Source organism: Trichoplusia ni, chromosome 7 (genome assembly GCF_003590095.1).
Source record: "Trichoplusia ni isolate ovarian cell line Hi5 chromosome 7, tn1, whole genome shotgun sequence".
NCBI classification, from domain to species: Eukaryota; Metazoa; Arthropoda; class Insecta; order Lepidoptera; family Noctuidae; genus Trichoplusia; species Trichoplusia ni.
The window spans coordinates 7,568,324-7,575,117 of NC_039484.1; the positions used below are offsets into that span (position 1 = coordinate 7,568,324).

At 37.0% G+C, this 6,794-nt stretch overlaps 1 protein-coding gene across 2 annotated transcripts; it reads left to right on the forward strand.

The window, feature by feature from the left end:
- Nucleotides 1–650: 650 nt before the first annotated feature.
- LOC113496186 lies at nucleotides 651–6,420 on the forward strand. Of its 2 annotated transcripts, XM_026875333.1 has the most exons (6): nucleotides 651–762; nucleotides 842–901; nucleotides 1,136–1,378; nucleotides 1,996–2,091; nucleotides 5,311–5,468; nucleotides 6,072–6,420. In XM_026875333.1, exons 3-6 carry the CDS (start codon nucleotides 1,145–1,147, stop codon nucleotides 6,169–6,171), a joined length of 588 nt encoding a protein of 195 aa, XP_026731134.1. In that variant the 5' UTR covers nucleotides 651–762; nucleotides 842–901; nucleotides 1,136–1,144; the 3' UTR covers nucleotides 6,172–6,420. The 2 variants fall into 2 exon arrangements, with proteins under 2 accessions (XP_026731134.1, XP_026731133.1); XM_026875332.1 differs by having other exon boundaries at nucleotides 652–901.
- Nucleotides 6,421–6,794: the final 374 nt, after the last annotated feature.

Below are 6,794 nucleotides of genomic sequence, written 5' to 3' on the forward strand. Positions count from 1 at the left end.
AAAAATCAAGAATTATGAAGGGAATATGAGACTTAACTAGAAAGCTAAGTATATTGGAATAAAACTACGATACCTAACTTAAGGTTGTACTTAAGAAACATAAAAAGCAACGTTTTATTTCCATGAAAATACCTGCATTTTCCACTGCCACGCCTCCGCGCCGCGCCCGTTCTAATCAGTCATCCAAAAGTCACGTCATAATTAACAAATATTACTAATAAACTATGAACTGCAACGACAATAATGAGGTAAATTAGGTCATAATTTAGTGTGAAATATTACCTGTTGTGTTTCGCACGGTGGGCCGCAGTACGTGCCCTGTCGCGTCGGTTACTGGGCCGTTAGCGCCTGACTCGCTGGATTCCGCGGAATTAACCCAGTTTCGGATCACAACGTAAATACTGTAAATTGAATTTCGTAGTACAATAATAACAATACGTTTCAGACGATAACCAGTAGTGCTGTAGTAGCTACAACTAAATTCAAATGAGGATTTAAATTTGTCATCTTTGACACTACTTTTAGACTAAGCATTAACAACATTAAGCAACATTGTTTAAAACATTTTTGTCATAAAATTAATACGATACACATACATAAGCATCCTCTTTGCACAAAATCGTAAGTAATTTAAAGAAAAAAGAAAACCTCATTTATGAAATTGATTAAGCAGCCGTGACAAGTGTTACGTCATATTTGTTGTTATATGTTATTTTTAATTTGTGTAACCTTCAAAATCTTCAGTGCTATGTGAACTAATTGGTATATTCAATTTAACAACACCAATCCTTTGCATATGCTAACAGTTTCATAATTACATAATATTGAGTACATTTTACAGCACCTTTCTCTGCCCGGACACAAACAAACAGAATTCAAGTGACATTAGGTCGAAGAACACGTAAGTTATTTTGTATGGATAAGAATTTTTTAAATAATTAATAGATATCCTTCACTTTTGTCCTCCAGCGAGTACTAAAAATAGGTCTCATTTTTTTTTCTTTGCTCTACAGGGATCGCTGAATAACATTTTGTTATTGATTGGTTTTAAGAAAAATGCTGTCTATACATTTTCGAATAGGGATGTACGTCAAAAGCATTAATGTATCAACTTATTTTCTTGGACAATTTATAGAGTGCTGTAATGACTAGCGAGGTACATTGCGATATTTGCAAGAATAATCCTAAGAGTCATCCGTTACCGGCTGGGATCGACACGCTTTCAAAGCCCGGGGTTCAAGAGAACAAGGACAACAGCACTTGGAGGCGGCAGTGCGGCTGCATCAAGACCAGTGACAAGCTCAGACACATTCTGAACTCATTCCCGGCGCCGCCGCCGCCCTCGCCCGCGCCTCTTTGTACAGTCGCACAGAACGCGGTAATTTTTATCCCGTATCCTGTTTATAAATTCTGTGTTAAAGTTTCATACATCCGTATGCAAAACTGACACACCAGAAGCGTAAGAAAATGTCATACTCAGCTATTATGTTGTCATAAGCCCACATTTTGAACTTCACTTAAGTATTGCTCTTGCATGCAGCTTTTATGACTTACAATGGGATAGTAAAGTTGTTTTACAGTCAGTGTTCAGTGTTGTTTGACGAAATTTAAAAAAAATCTAAATTGTCAAATATACCCTGGCTTTTAGAACAGCAGCGGTAGCCTGGGCCCTCGCCTACTTACATAGTTCGAGAAAACTGTTTCGAAAAAGAAAAAGAAGTTTTGATAGAAGCTTATTATTTTATTGTTCTTGCCCTGAAACCTAGTTGGGCACTGCGACGCAACGTGTAATGAAGCGACAAATTACACGTTTTAAGTCTCACGTGCTAGGACAAACTGCCGATTCTTATCTCATTTATTGCTACTGAGAGCCTAGAAACACCTCTAAGTTAGTCAATTGCAGTTGTGGCTAAGACACACTGCCTTGTGTTTAAACCCACTCACTTACTAATAAGTAACGTAGACATTTTTCAAGGATACAAATACTTCTTTCAGATTGATAAGACATGCGGTTACTGCTACTCATCGGCACTCGTCGATAAAACGTACATACAGTCGACGGACAAATTTGATTGCGCGTCAGGAAAAAAGGTAAGAATTTGCAACTTCTGAACATTCATCAATGGGATCCAATTTTCCGGTAGCAACCTTTTTCCTCGAAGGATAAATGTTAACCCTGTTGTTACAACACGATTTATGGCATGATTCACATCTTTAAAGTGACGGTATGCCTAATTAGAATTACGATAGCATCATCATAAGCATTAGTTTGGCGGCGCGGCGTTGGGCGTCGGACGTCGTGAGCGAGGTGGGTGCTTCGTGCGCCCTCTATCGGACATCGCTCCTGCTCGATGCATTGCCTGTCGTTACTCAGGAATGTCTTGCCCTTGTCCTGTTACAACACGGACACGCTGCGACCTGCCCTTTGACTGCCCTAGGAACCAGGAACTCACTAAATTGGACTTGAGTTTTCAGTATCTCTACATTGAAAACCTCTTCCTTAAAAGACAAGCATAGTCCGAATTCACTCACAACATATTTTTTGACGAATAAACTATCATTGCAATCAAAGCTCATTTCCCATAAAAAAAACTGAAGACATTAGCCTATCTTAGGTCCGGATTCTCATTATATGAGGTATCGTAAAATTATGATCAGACCGATATACACAAACGTGGCGATTGAGTCGGTGCGGCGGCGGCGGGCGGCGTAGGAGTGTAGATACACTGGTAATGGATGCTCGTGCACAGAGATAGCATCGAGACTAGGATCGTGACGCGTCGCGCCCTGCGACACCGCCGCTTCCCACTACAAGGTGAAATGGTCACTTTTTGTGGCTTTTTAATAGTGGCGTAACTGTTCCTTAACTTTCAAGGACCTTGAACGATGTTCTAAATTTCTTGCTTATTTGAATGAAAAATAGTAATTTTTTCCCTCTTAACTGACTGATCAGCGAGTCTTCCTATTACCAAACTTCAAATGATAAATCATGAAGGAATGGTTGTATAAAAATATACACTCTTCTAATCTAAGTAATCTAATTTATTGGATATGGAAATAATGTTAAATATACGATTAAATAAATTACTAAAATATTTTACAAGTTTATTATAAAAAACAATGAGCGTAATATTGATAAACATTTACCGGATGACGGACCGGACACGGCGAAGGCTCCGACGCTTACATTATGTACTGTGTATTCAATTATCTCTTATCTCTACCATTAAGTTTTACGTTAATTCGGGAAAATGATATAACATATTATATTCTAATTAGATGTATGTAAACATCTAAATGTTTCTTTCCTTCCGGGTCCGTATAGCAAACATCATTTGAATTTTATTAGAACTTTAATCCGGTGTACAATTTTCGTAGGGATTGCAATGTAGTAATTTTCGTTTTTTTTTTTTGTGTTTATTCTCACCGATATTGTAACCTAAACGCACTGTTGCACCTACGTACGATGCCACTCAAATCGACGAGGACAGTTCATTGATATTACATTGAATACATAACTAGCAAGCTAAGTGATAATAAAAAAGAAGACAAAATCTAAATATATATAAATATATAAACTAAAGGTTGTGTAAGATTCAAATTAAATAAACGTGTGTTGACCATCGGGGATGCGGCCGTATCGTAAGGTCGTGAGTTTGAACTCCAACCGTTCCACTGATTGAATTAACGTAACAAGTAAAATACGGAATCATTTTAAAGATCATGCAGTTCACCAATTAGCAGTGGCCAAACAAATAGTCTAAGGATGTATTAAATAATTCACTAAAATAAAAACAAACTACAAAAACATAATTTACAATTCATACTTAATTCGTTTACAGGGAAAAAGGAAACGCGGTGTTATTAAAAGTGTTTTATTTACTTAATTCTCTTAATGAAGCCTTGTTTGATGAACCCAATTGAGGTTGCCGGCGCGTTATGTTTGTTAATGTTTATTAAACCGTCAGATAACGATCTCTCTAGGTTAAGACCAAGTACAGTAGTGTTCGTCTGTCGACCGCTAAATTGTTCTGTCCGGCCATTCATATCGCTGATGGATTAGGTTGTAGCTGTTATATCAATATTGTAAGAAATATGAGGTTTTTACATTGGGAATACGATCTACTTGGTTTTGGGCAGATTTTTGTTTTTTTAAATACGTGCACATACACATAAGATGTGTTGAAACTGAAAATAAAAAGTACGCTTTTTATGTCTAGCCTATTAAGTAAACCCTATTAAGTCTCATAGTGAGTAAGAGAGTGAGAGAGAGAGAGACCAACAGTCGATAATGTAAGAGTATTCAGTTGTGTAACAGAGTGGTAGCTCTTCTTATCTATCTCACTTTAAAAATGGTGACCTGTGGTCTTCAATTCTAGTATTATGAGAATTTCAATATTCGCTGTATAATTATAAAGCATGTTATACAAGTGTAATATCTTTCATCTAAAACAATAAATAACTGTTTAGCGCTAGAACAAAAGCATGTTATTTTGGTTGTAGTCGTTAGGATAATTAATTACTTAATTTTTTCTCATGTATTCCCCGCATTTACACTAATTTCTAACAGTTTATTGTATAAATTATGAAAATGCCTGAAACATCGAATACCAAATAAATATAGTTGTATATAAAAAAAAATAGATACGTAATATTTGTACCTATAGTGAATATCTATAAAATACATAGGTCTTGTTTTACTGTAGTCATGTAATTTAAGGTTGAATATCGGTAAGTAGGCGACTTACCAAGTATTTCAATAAGTATTCACGTTGACCCAAGTCTAAATTATTGGCTGAGATCAAAACATTTTACATTGACGCTGTTGTCAATTTTCCGGTCTAAATATTCGTTACAACTCAAATCATTTTGTAGTGTGAATGTTCAAGTTTTCGATAAGCATTAGGATATTCGGTTGCTTTCTATTGTAATACAATTGTTATTCGCCTGTTCTTGGTCCATTTGATTTTTAGCGATTGGAAATGTCTTATATAAGTTTACATTTTTGATAGACATTAGCAGTTTTTAATGATAAGCTTCATGGTAATGTAGGTAATTTATGCGTATCGTCCAGATTATAGATTTGTAGGTAGTAAGTTCACTTACCCTCCAAGTGTGGAGTCGCTAAGCTTGATTAATTTACAATGAAGTATAAAGAATAGAAAAATACCACCAGTACTCAAATACCATGTAAGTACTAAGGGTGGGACACTGGAAAAGCGTCAGCGACTAGTACTGAGTTTATCTTCTTGTAGCTCACCTCACCAAAGGCTACAGAAAAGGTATTGTAAGCTATCGTATTGTTCCCAGTGTAACAGCAAATCGTGGCAAGTGGTTGGCGAGCTGGTCCAGCTCGTGCAACTGTCGGTGACGGCGACGGCGCTGGCTCTGTACTACCTCATCTATTGTTACATGCAGCTGGTCTACTACACGCTCAGGAGCGCTCTTTACTTCCACAACGCTGATGGGTGGGTTCTCTTTACAAAGAATTTTAATATACATTCCCATATTTTTAGGTTTGCGGTAGAGTCCTTATGGACGCCCAATTACTCGGTAAAGAAGCCGCTGGTGCCAGACTTTTACTGACTACACACCCGCTATGCTACGTCATCTGCGTTTTTGGTGTCTGTGCATGGCAATACAAATTTTAAATTGCAATAATTTACACATACCCTAACTTTATTTCAAAAGCTTTTGTGTAATGCAGAGTTCTTTTTTAAGAAATTTTATTTATTAGACCTATACTTACATTTAGATAAATGTACCTATTATAATTGAATATTAATATTAAGTGAATCAGTGAATTTGATTTTTATCAACATTCATTCTCTGTTAATTCTTTTTTTGCGTCTGAAAAGAGCACTACTTTCTGATATTATTTAACGGTTAAAGCATCTTAACATCATTTCTACTTTTTATCTAAAAATCATTGTTCAAATATTTCCTAATTATGCTTAAGAAGCATAAATTTGTAGTAGTAGTAGTAGCGTTTGTTTCGGATTTCCTAAGTTTATTCGCAGGCTGTCATTTTGATGATAAGTAATGAACGTTTTTTGTCACGCATGTTACAGACCCATGAAAATAACGATTGGAGTAGTCACGGTGACGTCACTTGTTGTCGGCTTCAACCTGATGCTACGGATGGAGAGGATCCTCGGAATACTTTACTAAATTTCTATTGTATATAGCAATTACTTCAACAAAAATGTAAAATAAAGAATGACAAATTATTACGCAAAAGTAACAAAACAAAGTAATGTAAGTTGGTAATAAAATAAAATTACTTTTTAGGTTAATATTCATAGCCGACATGAAAATAGGAAAAAACGTTTTGTTGCATTTGTACCAAAGTGGTCAAGTCATTGTTACTTCACTAATTTATTACAAACATTGTGTTGTCAATAAACCATGTAAGTCAGATCGAGTGTTGCTTTAATGATAGATTTCGGTAGTCGTCCGTAGTTTAAGTAGGTACATACAGGCTAATTGCCTTTTGAACTCGTCATTAGTCGGGTTAGATTAAGCGTGACAGTTTTGCACCTGGACATTGTTTGTTGGAATGGTTTTGGAAGTGATTAGGGCCCCCCTCGCGGTTGCCGCGCGGGCCGCAGCGGGAAGCACTCGGAACGACGCGGATGAGGAGGCTCGCTGGAGGCTGGCCGCTGCCTCACCTCAACACCAACACTTGATGGTCAGACGCCGCGAGAGTCGGCCGCGCTCCATTGTTCGTTGTCGCTACCGATTGTTACCGCGAACTCACGCACGCATCCGCGGCAAGTGATCTATTGAAGCTC

What these genes read in the sequence shown, in the direction of transcription:
- LOC113496186 (XM_026875333.1), top strand. Translation starts at nt 1,145, where the DNA reads ATGACTAGCGAGGTACATTGCGATATTTGCAAGAATAATCCTAAGAGT. An exon ending in ATTGCGCGTCAGGAAAAAAG is followed by an intron (nt 2,092 to 5,310) that starts GTAAGAATTTGC and finishes TATTGTTCCCAG; the next exon opens with TGTAACAGCAAATCGTGGCA. An exon ending in TACTTCCACAACGCTGATGG is followed by an intron (nt 5,469 to 6,071) that starts GTGGGTTCTCTT and finishes CGCATGTTACAG; the next exon opens with ACCCATGAAAATAACGATTG.